This window comes from Vombatus ursinus, unplaced genomic scaffold (genome assembly GCF_900497805.2).
Source record: "Vombatus ursinus unplaced genomic scaffold, bare-nosed wombat genome assembly UNPS02014852.1, whole genome shotgun sequence".
Classification (NCBI taxonomy): domain Eukaryota; kingdom Metazoa; phylum Chordata; class Mammalia; order Diprotodontia; family Vombatidae; genus Vombatus; species Vombatus ursinus.
In genome coordinates, this window is record NW_020954630.1 from 2,690,712 (window position 1) to 2,716,140 (window position 25,429).

Below are 25,429 nucleotides of genomic sequence, written 5' to 3' on the forward strand. Positions count from 1 at the left end.
TGTCTGGATTTCTCCTTTGTCCTTGTCACTTTTCACCTTGTGTCACACTTATTTTGCACACATATTGTATTTCCACTAGCAGAGCAGCATAAGCTCCTTGAGGCTAGAGACTCTATGGGTGGGTTTTTTTTTGTTTTTTTTGCAACTTTATATCCCTAGTGGCTACCAAAGGCCTTGCACATCATAAGCATTCCATGTTTGTTAAATAAAATTGAATCAAATTCCTCTTTGTCAGAGTGAATAGCCTGGAATTTCTCTTTTCCCTGACCTGACATGTAACCACATTCAAGTTCTGGTAGCAATAAATTGATTTTCCTGCAGCCACCTTCTCCCAAGGGTGAGTTTTTCCCAGGACCTCCATTTTGTTGGATGTGCTTCACGAAGCCAACTTTGCCATTATACTTCAGAAGCCTCTGACGCTGCCTTGTCCCATTGGTGAGTGCCTCCCAGAACCATCTTGTCCATTTTACCATTGAAACATCTCTTATGTACCTCAGCTTCTTTCCTCTGACACTGTTACCACTGTAGCGCAGGCCCTCATTACCTCACACTTGGTCTACTGCAATAGCCTTCTGGTTTGGTATCCACGCCTCAAGTTTCTCCCTATTCCAATCCATTTTCCACTCAACTGTTAAGTGGAACAGCTTCTAAGGGGAGAAGAGAAGGGAATAAGCATTTACATAGTGCCTACTGTGTGCCAGACATTATGCTAAGCACTTTATAAATATTGCCTCATTTGATTCCTAAAGCACACATCTGATCCCCCACCCCATTGTTGACATTCAAAGCCATTTGCAACGTGCTCCTTTCCAGTCTTCTCGACCCAGTGACACTGGCCTCCTCGCTGTTCCTCCCAGAAGACATTCTAGCTCCGTGATCTGGGCATTTTCAGTGGCTGTCCCCCATGCTTGGAGTTCTCTCCCTTCTCATCTTTGCTGCCTGGCTTCCCTAGCTTCCCTGAAGTCCCACCTATAATCCTACCTTTTACAAGAAGTTTTTCCTGATTCCCCTTAATTCTAGGACCTTCTCTATGTTGATTATCTCCAGGTTCTACTACACACACACACACACACACACACACATCTTGTTTTTACAGTTACATTCATGTTGTCTCCCTCATTAGACTGTGAGCTCCTCAAGAGTATGGACTGTCTTTTGTCTTTCTTTGTATCCTCAGCACTTAGCACAGTGCTTAGTATATCATAAGCTAGGCATTTAATAAATGCTTATTAACTGACTGACTAGCCAGGCTTCATTCCATGCCCCTCCCCGGCTTTTCAGCTGCCTTTGCAATGTTGTCTTCCCCTGTTAGAATGTAAGCTCCTTGAGAGTAAGGGCCATCTCCAGTCATCCTGATCTATATCTGGCCACTAGACCCAGATGGCTCCAGAGGAGAAAGTGAGGCTGGTGACTTTGCACAGCCCTCCCTCATTTAAATCCAATTCACTTGTAAGTGATAGCATCACCTTCCTGATGTCATGCTTCTCTTCGAGAACAAAGGACAAACAACAACAACAACAACCTTGAGGGGAGGGATGCTTTTGGAAAATGGCGAGTCTCCCTCATTGGAGGCTGTTATCCAAGGACGACCATTTTGGGGGGATATTTTATAAAGAATCCCTGGACAGGTATAGTTTTGGCTAGATGGTCTGTGAGACCGCTATAGCTCTGAGATTCTGTAATTATGTGAGGTGGAGAAGGCGGATGGTGGGTTCTTTCACCTGCTTATTTTTAATAATAGAAGATTGTCTTAGGAGTGAATGAAACCAAAGTGCTTTGAGTTCCATGGGTTAAAAAAGAGAGACTATGTACTGTAATAAGTTAATGATTATGTTTTTATTTTTCTCTCTGAAAAGTGATATGTTAGAAAGAAAAACAAACCAGAGAAGTCAACCAAGCATAAATGAATGTAACTCATCTATTTTGCTGAACGTGGTTGCCAGGGCACTAACAAATGTGCCTGTGGTTTTAAATGAAACTTCTTCATCCAAAGCTAATCATATTATCTTGATCAGTAGTCCTTGATTTAATGAGTTTGTACTGCGGAGCTGATGATGTAATTTAAGAGTAATTTATTGAAGGCCCTCCTTAAGATGGACCCAACCTATTCTTACAACCTTATCTTCCCAAATATTTTATACTCTGGACTACCTGAATCACTCACACACAGTTCCTTAATGTCCACTCTGTACTTTCTTATACCTATGCCCTTTGCTCATGCTGTTCCCCTTATCTGCAGTATCTTCCCCTTTATCAAAAATTCATTCATCATTCAGTGCTCAGCTTAGATGCTACCTCCTTCGTAAAGTCTTCCCTGAAATGCTCAACTTGATGCTATGTGTTTTTCTTCCTCTGAATCATCCGATTGTAGTGGATATGCTCTCTGGGCTCACTATCCCAGAACCAGGCTGGCTTCATCTTCCCCCTAGAGTCCTAGATGTACTCCTGGGCTGTTGGGTGTCTCCTTTTTAATGCTATGGGCTCATGCCTTATTCTGGGTCTGTTCTTCCCATAATTAGTCATCAGTAACGAACACCCCAGTTCTATTTAATCAATTAACTATCAGTTAGCTTTTACAAAGGGATATTTCCTTTGAAGATATGACAGGAACAGAAATATAAACATTTCCTCTTCCTAACACCACTCAGTCTCTAGGGCCAGTAAGTGGACTCAGACCCAGCACAGTTTCTACACGCCATGGTCCCACCAAATTTATGTCCAGATAGGACATTGCTGACAGTTGAATCCTCATCTCAGCTACCACGGGCATGGGTCCTCAAGGTTGTTCCTTGATCCTTGGGGAATTACTAAAGAGCTGACTGCAAAACCTAGCATAAATCAACTTCCAGACCCGTGAACTCCAGTATTCCAGACTGCTGGATGGCTTTCTCCTCTGACCTTTCAAACTCACAATGTTGTGGCCAACAAATTAATCTTGTTTACCTAAAATGAAGGAACAAACACCAAGGGTGCCAAAGACCAAGGGCCATTTTCACAGGACTATAGCTTCTCCGCATAGTGTTATCTCTCACCAGGCACAGTGAGCAAAGAAGGCAAACTAAGAAAAGTTTCAAACAACAGAGAGGTGGAGAGCAACTAATGCCTTTGGAAGGCACCACATTCGCAACGTGGTTAGCATACCAGAAACACGTTTGGAATATCTACACATCTCCCAAGTCTCTCTAAGGCACATTCATTACATACTATTGTCTCCCTCAAAATCAGGCTCCCCAGATTCTTCCATATGGAGAATTGTATCAGTGAGATTTCGTGCTCTTATTACACTAGCAACCTGCCTGTACCTCTTTTAGTTCTTACTACTGAGTGTGGTACCGTCACCTGGCTTAGCTACTGACAAGTGGCCTCTAGTTCATAGACTCCTAATACTTCTCCTGACCTTTGAAGATTGGAAGGATGTAGTATAGTCTACTTCCACTTAAGAGCAGAAAAGAACAAATGCAAAGAGGAAAAGAAGTGGAGGTACCATATTCATGGCCACTTATCACTCTGGGTGGGGAAATAGGTAGCTGGTAGCAAGAGGCTGCAGGGCAGCTAAGTGGCGCAGTGTGTAGGGTGTCAGCTCTGGAGTTAAAAATGCTCATCTTCCTGAGTTCAAATCTGGCTTCAGATACTTACTAGTTACATGACCCTGGGCAAGTCACTTAACCCTATTTGCCTCAGTTTCCTCATCTGTAAAATGAATTGGAGAAAGAAATGGCAAACCATTCTAGTATCTTTGATAACAAAACCCCAAATGGAATCACAAAGTGTTAGATGTGACTTAACATAGCAGGAGGCTGCCGCCGCCACTGCCACTACCCGTTTCCCCACCTGGAGCCTTACAGCTCTTATTGCCTCACTCACCACCAAGAAAGAAAGAGTGTGATTTACAAGATTGCTGTCTTTAGCCTCTCACAATGTTCTGGCTCAGGAACAAGAATCAGTCATAGAATACCTATGCATGCTCTGAAGTTGAGACCAAGACCCTTCCACTGTACATTAGCATGAACTTCCAGAAGCAGGTTCACCAAGAAGATCTACATGGTTTGGTAACAGGCAGAGTCTGGTGTGCAGGATCTGAGAATGGGCTCCAAATTGCCAGCCTCATTACATTTATGAGTAGGGAGTTTATCTGTGCGTTCCCATAATGCTTAGGGTCAAGAGAGCCTCATTTATTAAAGAAAATATTCTTTGGACTACAGCTACCAGAAGTCTGTGCATGGACCGGACAGTAGTTAGCTAAATAGAATTTTATTAAGCACTTTCCATTTGCCAGATACCGTGCTAAACACTGGCAATACAAATACAAGAAAATAAGACAGTCCTGATCCTCGAGGAGTTTCCATGCTAATCGGAAGACAATACTTACAAGGAAGATGGAAAGGTGGGCTGGGGGAAGGGTACCCATGCAAGGCTGCTGAAAAGGAGGTGGAAAAATCTAGAGAGTGAATTGAGCTGGAGCAAAGTGAAAATGGCTGGGACCCCTCGGGCTGGGGACTTATCAATCCCAAGAGCAGCCCCCAGGATAGAGGCATCTCCAGGGAGGCAAGGCTGCTGATGAAGAGGGAGAGAAGTCAAAAGAATGAGTTGAGCGAGGAGTACATGATGATACCACCCAGTATGTACTCTGATTGAATGGGAGAGTTTTCAATGCATGCAACCAAAAAGGCTGGGGAGTCTTCTGAGGCAGCTTATCATGAAGAGAGAGTTGAAGAAAAATGATAGTGGCATCTCAAGCTAACATCAGGGGCTAACATGACAGCAAGACTACAGTGTCAAGAGAGATCAGTATACCCTGGAGTACAGCACCAAGAGAAGCCAGGGTCCTCTGGACTGCAGTTGTTCCAAAAAAAGAATTAAAAGTGATCTCTACAATGCTAGAGATGTAGTTGTTGTGCTGAACAGCCAGTGTTCCCAAGTTTGCAGCTGTGCCCAATTTCCCTCACACCTTTCTGTGATTGAATTAATGTGCTCCCTATTGTTGCATTAGAGAGACAGGAAAGTTCATTGGGAATAAGTTAGTGCAGAGATTCTTAACCTGGGGTCCATAAATCTTGGATTTAAAAAATATTGCAAAAACTGTATTTCAATATAATCGTTTTCCTTTGTAATTTAAAAAACATTATTCTGAGAAAGCGCCCATAGACTTTACCAGATCGCCAAGAGGGTCCATGACACAAAAAACAGCTCAGAACTTTTGGGCTAGTGCTTCTGGGACATGTTTGAAGGTAAGAGCCATTTAGGAATGGCTGCCATGAGCACTTAATATGCTGATGAAACAAACATGATTAATTCAATTTTTTATTACCTTGGTATTCTGTTTTATTACGTGCATTTTGCTTTGAATTAATCTATTGCACGACATGGTCTGGTATATAGAGAAACATTGGTGGCTGTGGTGGTGGAGATGGTACAGACCTCTGACTGTGAAACCATGATCCAGGGGATAACTGAAGGGGAAGGGCTACACTGAAGGAGCCCACGCATTTGTGTATTTGCCTTATGCATCAAGACCGTAAACCCCCTGAGGGGCTCTCAATAATCCTTATATCCCTTGTGGAGCCTTACATAGTGGCTTGCTCATAGGAGATGCCATATGTGTATGTGTGTGTAGATAAATAGATCAATAGATTGATAAATAGAAAGAATTATTTAGGTGGAAACAAAAATAGCCTTCAGATTTGTAAATGTTACATGGTAATACTTGGTTTCAAAAGGATACTGATGTAAAAGTGTGTGTGTGTTTTAAAATAAGTTCCATTGGTGCCTTTTGTATCTATACCACAGTCATTTCTGGATGTATGCAATACCACACAATACCCCCTGAAATGGAACCTTCCCTCGTAGCAAAGAGAAATAGCCAAGCAAAACATCGGGTGCAGCAGCTCTGTCTGACCATGTATGCACCATTTCGTCCACAGGTCCCCACTTGTCTGCTAGGCAGTTTTGCTTCATTTTTATTCTCTGGGACCATTATTGTTTTTTTCATTTGGCTTCAAAAGAATGCTGGTTTTTTTAAAAATATTGAATTGGAGTTAAATGGTTTATTTAAAAGGACATTTAAGTTTCTAAAAAAAACTTTTGTTTCCTTCTCTTTCAGGAAATTGAAATTACAATGAGAAATCTCAGGACTCGCCACTTTGGCCACGGGTGCATTTTTACATCTTTGATCTGGACCATGTTGTTCTTTATTTATTTAAATTATATTGAAGTGAACCTGCTTCTCAAGAATGTGCCCCTCAAGGGTACTGGACCCTATCAGCCATTTTTTACAAAATTCTCTTCCAACTTTTCCAATAACTCAAAACAAATAAGGCCACAGTTAAAAATCAACAAAGTTGAGAATAAGTTAGATCAGGATATTAAAGCGACAAATAACATAGTGATTTCTCCTGAACTAGGTAAGTGGATTTAGCTTCCATTATTAGCTATTTTGAGAGTATAATTTAATCATTGGAAGATTTAGAAAAAAATACTTTTCTAAATTGTATTTTCAACTGAATGTTGCTTAGGAGTTTATCCTTTTGATCACAGTAAAAACTCATCTTGCCTTTTTAAAAATTAGATTTCATATTGTCAATTATATGACTGCATTTCTATGATTTTATATAGTCATCATGAAGTAGTTCTTCCATGCTTTTCATACTCTAATTAGAGAATTGTGTCCCATTCTGGTCTTGATATTTGATGAGTGGTAACGTGTCCATTGACCTTTATATACTTGACTTCTCCCTTCCCCCATTCTAGAGAGTAGGGAGGCAAGCTGATATTACTCATAACAATTGTCCAACAGGGAGCGCATAGGGAGCAGAGAGGGAAACAGACCTAGAACCCTGGCCTTTACCTTAACATTCCAAACAAGTTCTTAACAAGGTGGAATTAACATATTGGCTCTTTTCAACTACTAAGAATCCCTTCTCTTGGCCTGTTTTGTTTTCCATTTGCTGAGTGGTTGCTTTGGCTTACAATTTTAATTTTTGTTTTGGCTCCTGGATTGCTCCAGACAAGCTCTGGCTTCTGGCAATCAACTCATTTTAGTGCTAGGTAAGGAGATATCTCAGCTGTCACCCTGGAAGACTAACAATAGCGTCACATGGCAAGTGCCAGCCTGGCCCGCCCTTACTAGATGAGGAGAAACTAAGAATTTAGAGGAAAAAAAATAAAAATCAATAAAGGGATAGAAAGAAGAATTTTTTTGAGGAAAGATGACTTAATGACTTTTAGTTAGCTTTGACACACAGTGAGGTAGAACAAAATACATATAAATTGAAGATGTGATAATTTAGGTACCATATTTAATTTGGTACCTTCAACAACCCATGACTTCATTTCTCCTTTTGACATAGAACATACCTTGTCAATCAATCTTAGACAAGTTTTCCCATAAATACTCCATAGAAAAATACTAAAATGCCAGGGAGGTTTCCCTTCTGTCCTATAAATAATTTTTAGAATACTGATACACCATCTGAGTTGTCTATTCTTACTACCTGACAGACCCATATATATTTTATGGTCATACATATGCTCTGTAATCTCCTTTATGCCACTTTTTGCAAGTACATCATCCTTGGTAACATTTTTTTTAGCCTACTTATATCTATTGTGCATCACTGCATCACTGCATCCACCACAATGTAAGAAGAACAGCAGTAGAGATGCCCAGAAATCGACACAAAACAAAATTCAAGAAAGCAAGCAATAAAATCCATGGCCTTAGATGTCTGTACCCAAATGTATAAAATGTGGATAACAAGCAAGGTGGAGTAGAGATCTTAAATCTGGGAGGCAAATTTAACCTTATAGGTATCATTGAGACTATGGGATGGCACCCATAACTAGAATATGATTGGAAAAGTATACCTTATTCAAAGGGAATAGGATAGGTTAAAGAAAAGGGGGGGAAGGGCAATACGCACATATGCATATATATCACACATATACATACATAGATATGTATGCATACAAAGGAATTAGAGGGTAACTATATGGTGGAGAACATTTGGGTAAAGATTAGTAGGGACAGAAATCAAAGTGATAGTCGTCAGAATATACTATAGAGCAACTGGAAGATAAAGGAAATAGAAGAAGAGTTTAGGAAAAAGATCACAAGTCTATCTTGAAGCATGATATAGCAGTGATGGGGGTGGTGGTGTCTGAGATATCCAAAAACTTACTGTAACTCTCTCTGTCAAAAGCAATAAAAGCTAGTAATTTCTTGACTTGCCTTTATGATAACTTCATCCTTCAAAGGCAGAACAACCACAGAGGGAAATTGCTATTCTAGACCTGATTCTGACCAGCCAAGAGGAACTGGTTGTTGAAGTAGAAATTCTGGAAACCTTTGAGAAGTGATAACTACCTCTTAGAAATTATAATCGAGGAGGGGAAAGCCAGGTCGAGTCTAACATGCGCTCTAGATTTTGGAAGAGCAGTTTTCAAAGAGTTCAGAGAAAGGATAGGAGGATCCAACAGACTAAAATTCTACAGAAGTCATCCCAGGACAGATAGAATGCTCTCAAGAATTAAATTCTGAAGACACAAAAAGAAACAATTCTAATGAGAAGGAAAATGGCGACATGTTTAAAGAAGTTAGCATGGGTACATGGGGAACTCAGAAAACAACTTTAATTTTAAAAAGATGTGGAATATGAATATGACATGGAATATGAAAATGTGGCATATTCCTGTAACAAGAGTGATAGGTATACTAACACTCAGAATGAGCTGAGACTGAGGAGGAAAATTATGGTCAATGAAAACTGCCCTAAAAGCTATTTTGAAAACCAGAAGGATTAAAGAAGAGACAGCAACAAATGCCCAGAGCTAATGGAATGATGATAATAGTCAGTAGAGAGAAGACAGAAGCACTCAAACTCTAATATTGATTCTTTTTTCTCTGCTGAAGATGCAGAAAAATGTTTGGATTGCAAAGAACTAGACAAAAATGGCAGCTATTAGGTAAATCTCTCTCTTTCTCTATCTACATTTATAAATGTATAAGGTTTAAAGGGCTAATAAAGCTTTAAACTGCACTATCACTTCTATGACACCTGTTCATGCCTGTATGTGTATATATATATATATATATACACATATGTACATGTGTATATATATATGTTTGTGTGTATGTATATATGTATGCATGTAAGTTTCAGGGTCCTGAAAGATGTGATAGATGAAGTTGCTAAGTTACTGCCAGTGATCTTTGAAAGATTATAGAGGAAAGGAGTTAGTAGGACTGGAGAAAGGCAAATAAACTGATTGCAGAAAACTATAGTTCAGTGAGCTTGGCTTCAATTCCTGGCAACATTCTAGAACAACATTCTCTTCTACAGATGATTATTGTATAGACTTATTCTTCAGAATATGAATTCAGTTATCAAGAAAGAAACTCTCAGGGGTTTACTAATTTTCTATACTTTTGAGAAGAATTTATTCAATAATAGGTAAGAAACCAAGAGGAGATATTTTCTTGCTTTACATTTTGACATGCATCTACTAGTTTTCTTCTCAGACTACCAGGAATGCATCTATAGTACAATAATGGAAACATATTTTGCCCTTTGAACTTTACATATAACTATGTTGATAAGGCCAAAGAGAAGAATATTGTCAGAGTTAGTAAAAAAAAAAACAAAGAGTAATTAGGTTTACTATTTTAGAATGAATTTTGTGTTTGTCCTTGAAAGACCTGAAGGCAGAAGAAGGATGTCCTAAAGTATAAGACCAGCGAAGAAAATCATGCAGTCTAACTGAAAACAAAATACCATCTAACAAAATAATTTGGAATCATCAATTCACATGATTAGAGCTGTCAAGTATCTTAGAGATCATCTAATTCAAACTCTTCATTGAGCTCTAAGGAAATAAAATGACTGGCCCAAGGTCACATGTCTAATAGCAGAGCTAGGATCATATTCCTAGAAGTGCTTTTAGACTCCTATTACCCTAAATTCCATTTTACTTTGGAAAACAGACTCTACCTTGTCTTTCCCTATAGGTTTAAACTGTTTCTAAATAAATTTTTGTATTTCAAGAGTATTGTGTCTTTTGAAATTTTTCACATATTAGGTATGTATATTTGGGCTCCAAGATGATATTCAGACACTTAAAATTACACATAGACTATTTGAATACTTTTTGCAAACTTTTCTTTTCCTCTTTCAAATTCTTTTGTTATCTTGGGATATTATTCTCTCAGACACCTTAAATATCCAGCAACAGTCAGGCTGGGGATTTCTTATTCTAAAGAAACACAGTAGAAAAATTCTGGATAACAATAACCAAGGGTGGATATTTTTCTAGTTCTTTTGTGGTTGATTTGAAGTAGTGAACAAAATGTGTTTTTAGAACATACTATGCTTTTAGAACATAAAATGCTCACGCTTCGGCTGCTAAAAAGAAACACTGTAGGACACCTCTGGCTAATTGCTAAGGATAGATATTTTTCTGGTTCTCTTGTGGAAAATGATCTTTGGACTGGAAAGGGCAGAATAACAATGTCTAGGTTGGAAGTTGTTACCCAAGGTAAATAAGGGGATAATAATAAAGCAACATTTATAGAGCCCTTGTAAGTTTCCAGGGGACTTTACATTCATTAACTCATTCCATCCTCACAGTAATCCTGTGAGACAGGTGCTATGACTATTATTGTCTCCACTGTAAAGATAAGGAAATTGAGGCCTACAGAGATTAAATGACTTGCCTATGGGCATACAAATGAGTAAGGGTCAGAGTCTGGATTCGAACCCAGGTTTTCCTGACTCCAGCTCCAGAATTCTGTATACTATACTACAATACCCCTGATGAGTTCAGGTCATCTGGCTCATAGTATCAAAAGAACTGGCAGATCTGATTGTTGAGCCAGTCTTAGAGATCTTTTATGATAATAATAATAATAGCCTTTATGTTGCACTTTAAGATCCTCACAATAATGCTGAGAGGTAGGTGTTACTGTTAGCTCTATTTTACAGATGAGGAAAGTGAGGCTAAAAGAGATTGAGTAACTTGCCCATGGTCACACAACCAGTAAGTGTCTAGCACAGCAAGATATGAACTCAGGTCTTCCTGGCTCCGAGGTCTCTAACCTTTTGTGTTTGGCTTGATGTCTTCTTTTAAATGTTCAATAATTATCTTTTTTTTTTGGAAGGAATTTAAAAATAAGAAGGAAAACACCTATGAGAGAATGCTGCCTTTATCAGGTTACTGTCTGGAAGGTGATATGTCTAGCAAAAAGGTGCAAAATTAGTATCAGAGCTTTGAGGTGTGTTGGTGAACTAGATTAATTTTTTGGTTGAAGCACATAAAATCTTGTAAAATTACTAATTAGAAAATAGTTTATTAGAGTAGTCAACTTTAACAAGTAGTTTGTATTCTCTTGACATATATTCTGCGCAGCTCTAGTAGTCTCTATGAAGTCTGATTTATGTTGACTGAGGTCTGAGTTAGTCTTAGACCTAAGTGGCTCCCTATTGCCTCCAGGACAATATTCAAATGCTTCACTTTGGCATTTAAAGCCTTCACAATCTGGATCCAGTCTACCTTTCCAAGTTTACACATTACCTTACAAGTCTACACATCACCTTCTTCACACAATCTCTGTTCCAGCTTAAATAACCTATAGTACTTGCTGTTCTTCAGGCTTGATTCTCTGTTTTCCACTTTCATTTCTTTTGCATAGGCTTTCCACTTTTTATCCCCGTGTATGGAATGTACTCTCTCCTCCACTTCATAGAATTCCTAGCTTCATTCATGAATCATGTCCTACAGTAAACCTTGTTTGATCTCTTTAGTTACTGGTGCTCTTTCCTGCCTTCTCCAATTATCATGCATGTACTTATGTTCATATAGCATACCCCTGGTATGTGTAAGCTTCTTGAGAAAAGAGCCTATTTTTACTTGTTTGTGTCCTCAAAGTCTAGCATAGTGGTCAGTATCTAGTAGGTATTTACAAATACTTGTTGGATTGTTCAAGATTGCATTTTTATTCCTTCTATCATAGATGCTTCAGATCTAGTCTACTGGACTTCATTTAGTGACTAGGGACTGTGTAGATTAGGGTTTTTCTGAATATGGTCTTACATTGTAAGATATAATGCATCTTACATACAGTACCTCACATTGTATGTTTTGCAGATGAAGCTAAAGTTCAGACGTTTTGCGAAAGTCTTGACTTCTATCATATTTTGCTTTAGAAGCTCTTCTGAAATGAATTCATTTCTTTTTTCCCAACAACAGAGAAAAGGCAAAGCTAATTAATCCCTTTTGTTTCTTTGTTTTGTTTTGCCAAGGAGAATGACCTTTGGACTGGAAAGAACAGAACAAAAGTGGCTAATGGATAGTTTATACTTGATAAGTAAGGAGATAGTAAGAAAGCATTTAGCTTCCCTTAATAAATTCCAGACATCAGACTTTGATAAACTACATTCTTGGTTGCTGAAAACACTTGGTAGATGCAATTGATGAACCATGATCAGTAATATTTAAAAGATCATGGAGAACAGGAGAGATATTGTAGAACTAGAGTTCAAATACCGCCTCCATTTTCAAAGAAGAGATTTAAATCTACAAATTATAGATGAGCTACCTTGACTTTGATTCCTTAGAAAATTCTGGAATGTATTAATAAAGAGATGGTTGGCAAACATCTAGAAAGGGAAGCAGAGATGGTAAAGCATGGTTTCATGATGAATGGGTCTTCACAGGGTAACCTTGTTTCCTTTATTTGACAGGGTTATTCAACTGGTAGGTCAGATGAATACTATAGCTAGAGATATCTAGCTTTTGGCAGAGAATATAAGATAGCTCATGCTAATCTTGTGGAAAAGATGTAGCAGTGTGGGTTAGACAAGAGTATGTTCAGATGGATTAAAAACAGATTGAATGGTAAAGCTAAAAGAGTGATAATTAATGGCACCACATAAACTTGGAAGGAATGGAGTCCCCCCAGGGATATATGCTAGGCACTGTGCTGTTGAACATTTTTTATCAATGATTTGGATAAAAGCATGGGAGGCATCCATATCAAAGGTTCCAATGATGCAAAGCTAGAAGGAACAGCTAACACTGGATGACAGAGTCAGACTCCAAAAAAATCTTGACAGCCTCAAAATTGGGTTGAATCTAATAAAGTGAAATTTAATAGGAATAAATGTAAAACCTTATATGTGGGGTCAACAAATTGTCTTCACAAATATGACATAGGAGAAACAGTTAGACAGAAGTTCATCTGAGAAAAGATGTAAGGGATTTAATGAATTGTAAGCTCAATGTGGGTCAACAATGTGATATGGCAACCAAAAAATACTCTTGCAATCTTGGCCTGCATTAAGTGAGGAGTAAGTTCTACACATTTAGATGTATCCCTCTGTCCCTCTGATTGTCAGGTGGAGTCATGAACTCCAAAACCTCCATTTAAAGGGGCTCAGCTAAGAACATCTCATTTCTCACCTAGCAGCATGACTTTGAGACTTTTCTGACTTTTGCATCATGCCCACATGTTGGGTACCTTCCCCATTGGATGTCTTCGCTGTAGGGTACCTTCCTCAGGGTCCACCTCCCCACCCTCCACTTTTCAGTTTCCTTGTGTGTATTGTCCTCTCCATTAGATTGTAAGTTCCTTGACAGCAGGGACAGTCTTTCTTTTTTACATTTGTTTCCCCCATGCTTAGCAGTGTCTGGCAGAAAATAGGCACTTGGGCAGCTAGGTGGCGCAGTGGATAGAGTACCGGCCCTGAAGTCAGGAGGACCTGAGTTCAAATCCGGCCTCAGACCAAACACTTGACACATACTAGCTGTGTGACCTTGGGCAAGTCACTTAACCCTGATTGCCTTACTAAAAAAATAAAATAAAAGGAAAAAGAAAATAGGCACTTAATGTTTATTAATTGGTTGATTGATAGTTTTGACTTATCTGCCCGGATTAGAGACATATCTGGAATATTGTTTTCAATTCAAAGACACAGATAAGTTAGAGCATATCAAGAGAAGGGCAGCTAGGATGGCAAAGGGACTCAAGTCCATGCCAAGGATTGGTTGAAAGAACTTGCCAAAGAAAAGGCCATGCTCTCTTTCTCCACCTCCTCCCACACCCATTCCTCATCCCCAGTGCACGATAACTGTCTTCAAAAACATTCTTGAACAATTCCAAAAGACTCATGATGGAAAATTCTACCCACATCCAGAGAAAGAACTGATGGAGTCTGAATGCAGCTCAAAACATACTATTTTCCCTTTTTTTGTGTGTATATGTGTGTGTTTTTTTTCCTTTTGTTCTGTTTCTTCTTTTACAACATGACTAATATAGAAATATGTTTTACAAGATTGCACGTGCATAACCTTTATCATATTGCTTACTGATTTAGGGAGGAGAGGAAAGGGAAGGTGGGAGAAAATTTGGAACTCAAAATTTTAGGAAAAATGAAGGTTTAAAATTATCTTTACACATAATTGGAAAAAAAATACTATTAAAGATAAAAAAATTAAAGGTATGAAAAAATGTTAAAAACTGCATTAAGATTCTGGGGACATCCTGAATAAAGTTTTAAAATTTTAAACAAAAAAAAAACATTCTTGAAAAGCTGTCATGTGGAAGAAAGATTATACTTAAGCTAGCTGGTCCTACAAGTAGAACAGTCGATGGAAATTTCAGAGAAGCAAATTTCAGCTGGATGGAAGAACAAATCTCCTAACACTTAAATCATAGAATTTTGAGCTAAAATGGCTCTAGGAGGTCACCTGTTCCTCTCATTTTACATATGACGAAGTTGAAGCACACAGAAGTGTGGGACTTACCCAAAGACACACAGGTAGTAAGTGGCCGAGCCCTAATTCAGAACCAGGTCATCAGGTCACACAGTCCCTACCCCACAGTATCCTGGATTTAGACCTGGAAAAGATCTTAGAGGCCATCTGGTCTTGCCCTTTGATTTTTACAGACAAGAAAGAAGGTTACATAAACTGCCCATGATCTTGTAGTAAGGGCCAATAGTCTTTACTACATTTAAGTGACGGAGGCAGGATTTTAACTCAGGCCCTATGATTCCATCCTATCAATTTATCCTTCCACTCTACCTTATTACTTCTTTTTTAAAATGCTATCTGAAAATGGAATAGGTTGCCTAAGGTGGTGCTGGGTTCTCCCTCACTAAAGGTCTTCCAAGGGAGGCTGTGTGATCACTTGACAGGTGTGTTATCTTAAATAATCTTTTTCAGATTCAGGTAGTACTAGATGGCCACTAAGGTCCCTTCCATCTCTGAAGTCCTGTGATCTTGTGATTCAGTGATTCCCTATCCTAATTAAGGTTGATCAGAACTCTGAGGCCCTTTCCAACCCAGAGATGCTGTTTCCTGGCTTCCAACCCAATCCGCTTTGTACCAATTTAACATTATAGATTATAGAAAACTACAGCTAGAAGCCACTTTAGAGATATTTAATACAACCTCCTTATTTAATAGATACTAAGAAGTAAAATGACATTTAGGTAGCTATGTGTTATCATCAATTAATCCGTCAACAAAGCACTTTCTTTGTGCTAGGTACCATGCCAGGCACAGGAGATGCAAAGAGAAAAAATGAAATAGTTCCTGTCCTCAAACTTACATTCTGTGAATAAAACTACATGTACACATACAAGTATGTGTGTGTACATATATATATATGTATACATGTATTGGAATTGGAATTTACTTTGTGTGTATGTCCATATATACACATATATGTATATGTATATGTATATATGGACATACACACAAAGTAAATTCCAAGTAGTATGAGGGGAATACTCTACCAAACTCAAATAGAAATGAATCCCTGCAAGCCACACATTGACTTAGAAAACCACAAATTAACATGATCTATGATGCATCTTAATTTATTTTTTTAAACATTTCCCAATTACATTTTAATCTGGTTCTGGTCACATTGTGGAATTTTGCCTGTTGCTTGCAATGAGTTTGACACTGTTCTAGCAGCTGCTGATGCTTGAGCTGAACTTTGAAGAAAGCTTGGGATTCTACCAGGCAGAAATGAGGAGGGAGGTGTTAGACTTGGCAATTGACTGACTATATGAGATGAAGGAGAATGAGGAGCTGAGGCTGACTCCAGGTCTGAAAACCTGAATGACTATAAGACTAGTGATGTCTTTACAGAAAGAGGGAAATTCAGAAGAGGGGTAGATTTTGGGAGAAGGAAATGGCAAGCCACTCTGGTATCTCTGCCAAGAAAAACCCAAATGGGGTCATGAAGGGTCAGATACGACTGAAACAACTCAACAACAAGAGATTTTGGAAGAAAGATAATAAATTCTGTTTTGGACCTGTCAAATTTGAGATCATTATGGGACATCCAATTCAAAATGTCCAGTGGGTGGCTGGAAATATGGAGGAGGAGAGATACATATATATACATTGATCTGGGAGTCATGTGATCATGATTTGTTTTGTAATGCTGTATTGTAGAGTTATTGGGTTATATCTAAGTTTTTGCTATTAAAAACAGGGTTTCCAAGACCACTTTGTATAATTTTTTCCTTTCTCTTTTGTGTCATTTCCTTGGCGTGGAATCTCCTAAGAGCAGGTGCCATGTCTTAATTATATTTGTTTCTTCCCTACTCTCTGCTATGGTACTTTTCACATAATAAATATTAAATGAATGAAGAGATAGGTTTCTGGATCAAAAGGTAACAAATAGTTTTATAGCTCTTGCTAAATATTGGAAGATCTTTCTCCAGAAAGATTAAAATAATTTGCAGTGCCGTCAGCAACATATGTGTGTCTATTTCCCCATAGCCTTGCCAAGACTGTTTTTAAGCATTTTATTTTTGCTAACTTAGTTGTTTATAAGTACGTTAAATCTCTTTTAATTTGCATTTCTTTAATTGCTAGTAGTGTTGTATGTTCTTTCATGTCATATTTCCATGGAGATTTATTATTTGCATTTCTTCACGTGTAAACCATTCCCAGCTATGCCAATTATAGCTACCCAATCTTTGCCAAGTCTCCACCTTACAGGGCCTCAGTTTCCTTATCTGTATATGAAGGGATTGTACTAGATCAAGAGATCTTAGTTGTTTTTCTTTTAATTTGATAATTGCATTTCAGTATAAATTTGTTTTCTTTTAATCCTATGCATTTTGTTTTGTGTATTTAGAAGCATTCTGAGAAGAGGGCCATACATAGGTTTTACCAGACAGTGAAAGGGTCTGGTAATGACACAAAATGAACTAAGATCTCTTCCACTTCTGACATTTCATAGCTCTGTGACTTGATAAGTGGAATCTCATTGTTGACTTTAAATATTTGTATCAGTTTTCCATATTTTCTAGATGGTAAGCTTTTTATCATTTTTGTGAGTAGGTTTTGTCTTATTAATTTGTATTTTTGCCGTCATAGCTTAGCATATAGCACAGCCCTCATATGCCTGGAACATAGTAGGCACTTAATAAATACTTGTTATTCATTTTACCCATTTTACCCATCCTGATGTTTTCCTTTTGGTATTTATTTTATGGAACTCCACTGTGCCTTTTAATTTGTATATGTGAATAATCTGATAGCTTCTATTTCTGCAGTCTTCAGAAGTCTCTCCTGCATAGCTGAGATCAATGCTGTTTCATTTTATTCCATTTTTTAAAAATTTGATTCTTTGACCAACTGAAATTTATTGCAGTTTATGGAATGAAGTATGGGTCCAAGTCAAATCTTATCCCTTTATCTCAATATTTATTCTCATTGTTTCACTTCTATTTTGTCCTATCTGAAGGTCTCAGAAGGTTTGAGTCTATTTCTGGAACTTATATTCTTTTCCATTGATCAATTTTTTTTTCTGCTTTTAATTCAAATCTTAAGGCCATCATCATTACCTAAACATGATATTACATTCTTGCCAACTGATTATCGGGGGTAACATGAGAGGGGAAGAGGGAAACAGTTTTATTCTATTGGGTATAGGTCACTCCTCCTCTTGCCACTGTCCACTGGACATGATTTGTACATCTATTCTTATAGAACCATTTCACTTTCAGAAGTTTATAGGCAGCTAAATGGTACAATGGATAGAATACTGGACCTAGAATAAGAAGTCCTAAGTTCAAATATTGACTCAGATACTTACTAGCTGTGTGACCCTGGACAAGTCACTTGACCTCTCTTTCTGTCTCCTTCATCTGTAAAATGAGAACAATAGCTCCTATCTCCCAGGGATTTTGTTAGGATAAAATGAGGTCATGTTTGTAAGTGCTTTGCAAACCTTAAAGTACTACATAAAGCTAGCTATTATTAGTATGTCAAGTTCTGTAAAATATTCCATGTATTTTAATGAATATTAAATTAAATCTATTTACTATATGATTTTAAATTTCTTATATTAAATTTCTACATTTTATTAACTCTGTAATTTCAAGAGTGTTGTCATCTTTAAACATATAGCATTCTCAGCTTTATTTCTCAGTTCTCAGGATAAAATATATATCTTTGTATTTTTTTCCATGTCATCTTTGTTTTTCCGGGAAGGATTTTATCATTTTCTTTGAGTGTCTATCTTGTGTCCCAAGTCAAATTCATATTCAAGTATGATAATTTGGAGGGATATTTGACTATTCTTACTATATTTCCTACTAGTGTGTCACAAGAATAGAAATGCAAATAATTTTTGTAAATCTAACTTTATTGTACTTCTATAATGTAGTTAACTATGTCTTTCTGCAGCAGATATGATTTTTAATGAAAATGTTCAGATCAGAGACTTGGGCTTTGAGCAACATGGCTTCAACATACTTATCAGTAACCAACTGAGCTATCATAGACATGTGCCAGACACGAGGAGCATGAAGTAAGTTACTATTTTCTGTAAATGCAGTTTAACGTTATGCTTGGGGGGCCCTTTTAATTAAGTCATGAGAGTGGCATTGAAATCCTGCAGTTAACCATCAATTACTTGTTAGGAAATTCTGAGAAAGAATTCCAGTGCTATAGTACTTCAAGTGAAATCATCTGAGATTGTATTTTCAGCTGCAACTTTTTTTTTTTAAATGTGGGCCAGTGGAAAAGAATACTAAATTTGAAGTCAGAGGACATGGACTTGAATCCTGGTCCTGACATTTATCACTTGTATACCTTAGGCAAGTCACAACCATTCTGGACCTCAGTTTCCTTACCTGCAAAATAAAAGGTTTTGATTAGATGACTTCCAAGGTCTCTTCTAAATTCAAGTCTATGATTTCATTTATCATAGACACAAAATAGTGGCCCTCGTTTTTCTCTCTATAGCTTTCCTTTTCAATGCTCTTACAATTTTTATGATTACACTCACTAGTTCCTGGCATATAGGCACTTAATGAAGGCTTGTTGATTGATTAATATCTCTGTACATGTTTGTAACACCTTGTAGTTTCTGGTGGTCTTCAGCTAAAGAGGGATGCTAATCTCCCTTTTATCAAGGAGGTTTGTCTCTGAGCTCAGGACTAGGATGGCACCAGGGCAGTAATGATTTGAAACCATGAAACCTCCAATTTGAAACCATAAATCCTGAATCCAGGAATCCACAAGACTTCCTATTTTGTTCAAAATCACAAATTAGATGGCAAATAAGAGAAGAGTGATAATTATACCTAATTGAAAAATATCTCTTGACCATATTATACAAGAAAGAAGTAAATGTCTACATGTCTAATGCAATGGAGAATCCTTTTCTCAGATTGAATGTTTACCTTCCACGCATAATGATGAAGACATAGAGTTTAACATGATCTAACTTTTTTTTTTCTGTTAATATCATAGTACGGCTAAATATTAGAATATTTTAGTTGGCATGCTGGTCACTAGTTAGTAGTACACAGTGGCTAGTGGTAGGCCCCTTCCAAGATGTAGATGTGTATGAGTCCTTTTAAAAAAAAGTGATCTATTTTTCCCATCGAAACTTAGTAACACTTAACAAATTTTTAAAATTCAATTGATGTTGTAAAGCTCCAAATAAAATTTAAAAATTGAGATACTTATATTTTGGTTAGGAAAAAAAACAATAATATCACATAATATAATATAACATAACACCATAACACAATATGATATAATATAGCATACAATGTAACAAAGTAATTAAAAATAACATATGTTATATTTGTTATATTATGCTATAATATGATATGATATATGCAATGTAATATGTGTTAACAAAATAATAATGGATTGTTCTATATCACCTTCCAAATCCATCTCGTAGTTATAAAGTTTTATTGTCTTCGTATGTGTATTTTTAGTAGTTGCAGTTAATATATACTGTATGTTGCTCTTATTCTATAGCCCTTGCTATAGATCCTTCTAGATCTTTCCATATTTCTTTGCCTTCTTCAAATTTATCGTTGTGTACAGTATAATGGTATTCTATTACGTTAATATATCATCTTATTCAGGTATTTCTAAGTTGTTAGGTAAATAGCCTGTTTCCAATATTTTGCTCTTACAGATAAAGCAGGCATAAATACTGTTGTTCAGAGAGGTCTTTTCCCCTCCTCTACATCCTTAAGATAAAGTCCAAGCAATGGAATCGCTGGGTTAGTCAGAGGGGATGATCAGTTGTGTAAAGGATGGACTGTTGGTATTGCTTCACTGAATTTTATCATTTAAACCTTCTGGGGAGGGGCTAGTTTGATAGGTGTAAAGTGCAATCATAAAGTGATTTTAAATACATTCCTCAGAGAGAATTTGAACAAATTTTCTCATGTTCATTAACATGTTGCATTTTCTGCTCCAAAAATTATTTGTCCACCAGTTGAATCATTTTCTGTTTTTCCTCATTTCCACTGTGTTGTCTATGACTTTATCTTCATCTGTATTAATTCTTTTCTTGATTCTGTCTATTAACATTTTCAGATTTTCTATTATATTCTCCATAATCTTAATTCTTTTTTTCTGAATTTCTATTGTTGTTTTTGAGGGCAATGTGAGGAACCTGGTTTCCTTGCAACCTCTCACTCTGCCATATCCTCAGAATCCCCAGATATCCTGCTCAAAAATTTATCCTCTAAATTAGATGCAGATGAGAATGGGCAGTCTCCAACTTATAAATGGATTATGTTCCAAGAGTTTGTTCATAAGTTGGTGTGACACACAAATTATAAATGAGTCAAAATATAAAACCCAATTATAATAATTTTGACTAATTTGGAGAAAGACCCATTAGAGCTATAGAACACATTTTTAAATGGGTACCAAAACAACTCTTTTAAAAAGTGTATTTTTGGAGAAGCTAGGTGGCACAGTGGATAGGGCATTGGCCCTGAAGTCAGGAGGACCTGAGTTCAAATCCAGCCTCAAACCAAACATTTGACACTTACTAGCTGAGTCACTTAAAGCTAATTGCCTAAAAAACAAACAACAAAAAATACAAAACAAACAAAAAGCGTATTTTCCATGAAAACTGTAAATAGTCAAATACAATAAGATTGAGGAAAAATCTTGAGGATGCTTAAATTATTTCAGGAAATAATTGTGTCTGTCAAAAGAAAAAGAACCCCCTTTCACAGTGCATGAGGAAGGAAAAGGAAACCAGAGAGAGAATATTTCTTTCCCTTTCATCTAATGGGAAGGACAGAGAGTGAAAGAAAGGAGACATGCCAATAGAGAAACCTATCAGTTTGGGGAAGACAAAGAATGCTGTATTAAGACTATAGGATCATAGGACTAGAGGGAGTTCAGAGGTCATTTAGTCCGACCCTGCTCATTTTACAGATGTTCCTCATCTGTAAATACTGTGGACCACGGAGGTCAAGCGATGGGCTCCAGGTCACAAGGGTGATAAATGTCCAAAGTGGATTTGAACTCAAATTTGCTAACTCCAAAGCCTACTAAACTCTTTCTACTGTCCCACCCTGAAGCTTATCAACTGTTAAAACTGAAAGTTTTCATTCGATTTTTTTCTTCTTGATGCTTTTTTCTCTTGCCACTTCACTGACATGCTGCTGGATAATGTCCTGGCTCACGTTCTATAACCTCCTTTCCTACCGTCTTCCACCTTATGAAAATGAGACAGTATTCACCACAGCAAAAAGTCTGGGATGAAGATATGTAGGACCTTGGCAAAATATGTTTGTTTCTTTGGGTTTCAATTTCATCTTCTATAAAATGAGGGATTGGGTAAGGTGATCTTTAAAGTCCCTTCCAGTGCTGAAGTTCACCAAAGCAAGGCCAAACAATCATCATAGTCATAGCAAGAGAAAAAATTATTTGGAAAATATTAGAAAAAGCTAAGTGATCTCCTATTCTTTATCTTTTAACAGCTGTGAATAGCTTATTATTAATCTTATTAATAGCTAGCCAGCTTTTATAAATTCTTATTAATAGTACTTACAAATAATTGTAACACAAATATTATAAATAATTTTATTTATAAGCTTATTAAATAGCTAGCTAACATTTATAAGAGCTTTAGAGATGTTATCTCATTTTATCTTCATAACAACCCTGCTATTGTTATCCCCATTTTAAAGTTGAGGAAACTGAGGATTTGAATTCAAGACTTTCTGACTTGAGGTCCAGTGCTCTATACCCTATGATTATTTAATGAACTGAGGTGGCCTAGTGAAAGGAGCTTGGGAAGCAAAAGACCTGGGTTAACTTGTGATGATGGACAAGTCATTTAATCTCTTTACACCTCACTTTCTCCTATCTCTAAAATGGGAATATTGATACTTGTACTACTCATATCACAGGACTGTTCAGAGGAAAGCCCTTTGTAAGTAGTAAACTACTGTACAAATGTCAGCTTCTCTTATCATCATAAATAGAAAGAGATCAAGACAAGCAGAGGATATTAGAAATGGGTGTTTGAAATTTGGCAAATTGGAATCTGAACCATGCAGGGTTTTTTAATGACTATTTTTCTTCTTATCTTTATGTCTACAGATGTCAGGTCAAGTTTTATCCCTACCATCTGCCAGTTGCCAGCGTTATCATTTGTTTCTACAAGGAAGTCCTTTCTGCCTTGCTTCGGACAGTGCACAGTGTCCTTGATCATACTCCATGGCATCTCCTTCATGAAATCATTTTGGTAGATGACCACAGTGAATTTGGTAAGGAACTCTAACATTAAAAATGAAAGCTGACATCCACCTTGGACTGTAGTGATATCTCTTAGGCATTTGACTTCTCTCTTTTCTTCTGACAGTTGACATTCACACAGCTGGCATAAATAAAAGACTGTCTCCTGGCCAGCGCAGTGATTCTACTGGGACCAGGTGCAATCAAGAACTTACAAATGTTAGCTTTAAGGAAAACAGGGTATTGAATTATTAGTAACATAGATTCCTAACTGGCAGGGACTTTATAGGTCATCTAGTGACCCTCCTCATTTTATAGGTAGCTAGGTAACCCAGTGGATAGAGCACTAGACTTGGAGTCAGGAAGACTCCAGGTTCAAATCCTGCCTCAAATACTTATTAGCTATGTGACCTTGGGCAAGTCACTTAATGCCCGTCTGCCTCAATTTTCATATCTGTAAAATGGAGGTAATAAAAATACTAACCTCTCAGACTTGTTTGTGAGAATAAATGAGATAACATTTGTAAAGTATTTCTATAGCAGCTTAAAGTGCCATAAAAATGTTAGCTATTATTATTAAGCAAACTGAGACCCAATAAAGTTAAGTGACCTTCCCATGGCAGTTAGATTCCCAGGCTAGCCCACAAAAGCCCACATTGTACCTGAAGTGTTATGGGAGGTGAAGGAGAAGTAGAAGGAAGATAAGAATAAGGGAGTGAAAAAAAAGAACTTTTAAAGTGTAGGTTTAATAGATGAGTCAACTAAATAAATAATTTCAACTACATCCTGGGTTAGATATGCTTTAAAGGGGTAGCTAAGTAATGAGTCACTATTTAAAATATTGTTTTTGTGACAAAAAAAAAATCTATTCTGAGTTTCCAAACAAACTTTTGGAACAAAAACCACTTGCAAGTTGTGATCTGACTGCATTGTACTGTATCTGATTTAGGAAAAAGTGTTTGAGAAGGAAGGACATATATATCTTGGGAGAAGTCCAAGAGATAGCAGCCAAAAGAGTCAGAAAACTCAAACTCATAAAATATGAAGAGATCTGATAAGTTCAGCTTATTAAGAAGATGAAGATAGCATAATACTAGGACACCAGTTTCTAAATAGTTGTCTTAGGTCAAAGTCAAGATTATCCACTTAGGTCAAAGAAACTTTTGGTTAAACATTAGGATTTTTTTTAACTTAGAAGTTATTTAAAAACTAAAATGGTTTATGTGAAATCTGTCATTGTGAGTGTACTGTATCTTCTCCAGTTGCTCTAATGCCAGACACATTTTGGCCTTAACCACATACTCTTAGACATTAGTCAGTGGATTATCCTGAGGTCAGCTTTAATAAGCAGAGGGTGGGTGAACTCAACCTTCAGCTCAGGACTTGTCTTTTAATGCTTCCCCTAAACCTTGTAATTCAGGGTCCCTACCTGCCAAACCCTTTATGCCAGCTTGTCCTCTCACTTCCTAATCACTAGCCTTATCTCCCTACTACCTTTCTATTATGCTTCCACAGTAGAACCCCTACTTCATATTTTTAATTTTATTTTTTCTCAACAAGTAAAAACAAATTTTAACATTCATTTTTTAAAATTTTGAGTTCCAAATTCCCTCCCTTTCTCTGCTCCCCCCTCCTAGAGAAAGCGAGCAATTTGATATAGATTATACATGTGCAGTCATGCAAAACATATTTTCATATTAGAGATGTTGTGAAAGAACAGACTAGAAAACCTCAAGGAAAATAAAATTTTTAAAAGTGTGCTTTGATCTACATTCAGACTCCATCAGTTCTTTCTCTGGGGGTGGATAGCAATTTTCATCCTAAGTCCTTTGGAATTATCTTGGATCATTGTATTGCTGAGAATTGCCAAGTCATTCACAGTTGATCATTGTGCAATATTGCTGTTACCGTGAACGATGTTCTCCTGGCACTGCTCACTTCATTTTGCATCAGTTCACATGAGTCTTCCCAAGTTTTTTGGAAAGTATCCTGCTCATCATTTCTTATAGAACAATAGTATTCCATTATAATCATATACCACAGCTTGTTCGGCCATTCCCCAATTGATGGGCATCCCCCTACGCTACTAATAACAAACTCTCCTTTATCATAGAACTCTTCTTCTCACACTTCCCATCTTCTTGAACTCAGGGAAATCTGGAAGATATCCGTAAAAGTTACACTAACCTCTTATCTGCTCAATCCAATGACCATTTCAATCCTTGCCCTTCCTGTTGCTTTTGGTGCTGTTGACTGCCCCAATGTTCTGACACTATGTTCCCTTGGTTTTCTTCCTACCTTTCTTATTTCTTCTTCTCAGTCTACCTTGCTGGATCTCCCCACTCCCTAAATATGGGTCTCTCCCAAGGCTCTGTCCTCTTCTTTCTCTCTA

General features: G+C 37.2%; 1 protein-coding gene across 1 annotated transcript in view; it reads left to right on the forward strand.

Moving 5' to 3' along the window:
- Window positions 1–6,115: 6,115 nt before the first annotated feature.
- The window catches only part of LOC114027188 (polypeptide N-acetylgalactosaminyltransferase 11-like), a 63,837-nt gene continuing 44,523 nt past the window's right edge, over window positions 6,116–25,429 (forward strand). Inside the window, exons 1-3 of the mRNA XM_027841135.1 lie at window positions 6,116–6,401; window positions 18,712–18,832; window positions 22,903–23,069. Of these exons, the coding sequence (XP_027696936.1) occupies window positions 6,116–6,401; window positions 18,712–18,832; window positions 22,903–23,069 (574 nt within the window). The remainder of the gene's footprint in view (window positions 6,402–18,711; window positions 18,833–22,902; window positions 23,070–25,429) is intronic.